Source organism: Protobothrops mucrosquamatus, unplaced genomic scaffold (assembly GCF_001527695.2).
Source record: "Protobothrops mucrosquamatus isolate PMUCROS unplaced genomic scaffold, P.Mucros_1.0 scaffold13364, whole genome shotgun sequence".
NCBI classification, from domain to species: Eukaryota; Metazoa; Chordata; class Lepidosauria; order Squamata; family Viperidae; genus Protobothrops; species Protobothrops mucrosquamatus.
This window is the reverse complement of record NW_015399138.1, coordinates 5,565-6,710: the sequence shown is the minus strand read 5'-3', so window position 1 is coordinate 6,710 and position 1,146 is coordinate 5,565. Positions and strand designations below refer to the sequence as shown.

Below are 1,146 nucleotides of genomic sequence, written 5' to 3'. Positions count from 1 at the left end.
GGGTATCCTCTTTTGGGCAACGAGCCAATCAGATCACAGTAGGATCCAGTTATTGATGTTCATGTATTGAAGCTGAGAGGAGGACATTTGTCAGTGTGTTATGTGATCGCTATCATGTTGGTTGGGGTTTTTTTTTGTGTTCTTTCATTGAGTGAGCTTGTAAAATGTAATAAAATTAAATACACATTCTATACATACACTCATATATACATGTACACATACATGCACATACATACATACATGTGTGTATGTATGTATATGTATGTGTGTGTGTATATTAAATTTAGATTTTGCTGACAAAGGATTAAAGGGAGTATAGCTATAATAGCTAGTATAGCTATTTCAAGCTATTTATCAGTTAGCCATACCCTTCTGAAATTTGAACCCGGGCCACTTGCACATTAGGCACCTCTAGGCCACGGATTCTCCTCACTTTTGTCAGCAAAGTGTGTGTGTGTGTGTGTATAGAACCACCCACACATATATGCATCCACACACATACAGATACACTATAGATACACATTCATATATACACCCCACATATATACCCACACATACACATTCTATACATACACTCATATATACAGCCACATATACACATTCACACATATACACAGCCACTCATATACACTCATCCACATCCATACTCAACCACATTTATGTAGATACACGCTTATACCCACCAATATACACATCCACACAAACATACACACATATACAACCACATCCACACCCATATACACAACCACTCATATACACACACTCATCCACATCCATGCATATGCTCAACCACATTCATGTATACACTCATATACCCACATCCACACATGTACAACCACATCTACACACATCTACACAACCACTCATATACACACACTCATCCACATCCATACATATGCTCAACCACATTCATGTATACACTCATATACCCACATACACATCCATATATACACATGTACAACCACTACACACATATACACAACCACTCATCCACATCCATACTCAACCACATTCATGTACAGATACACGCTTATACCCAATATACACATCCACACACAAACATCCACACATATACAACCACATCCACACATATACACAACCACTCATATACACACTCATCCATACATATGCTCAACCACATTCATG

General features: G+C 38.0%; 1 protein-coding gene across 1 annotated transcript; it reads left to right on the top strand.

Moving 5' to 3' along the window:
* Nucleotides 1–195: 195 nt before the first annotated feature.
* On the top strand, nucleotides 196–661 carry LOC107301481 (putative uncharacterized protein FLJ46204; the record flags this gene model as incomplete). The annotated part of the gene is made up of 2 exons (XM_015830699.1): nucleotides 196–264; nucleotides 505–661. Coding segments are annotated over 2 exons (226 nt in total), but the record flags the coding sequence as incomplete, so codon positions are not given.
* Nucleotides 662–1,146: the final 485 nt, after the last annotated feature.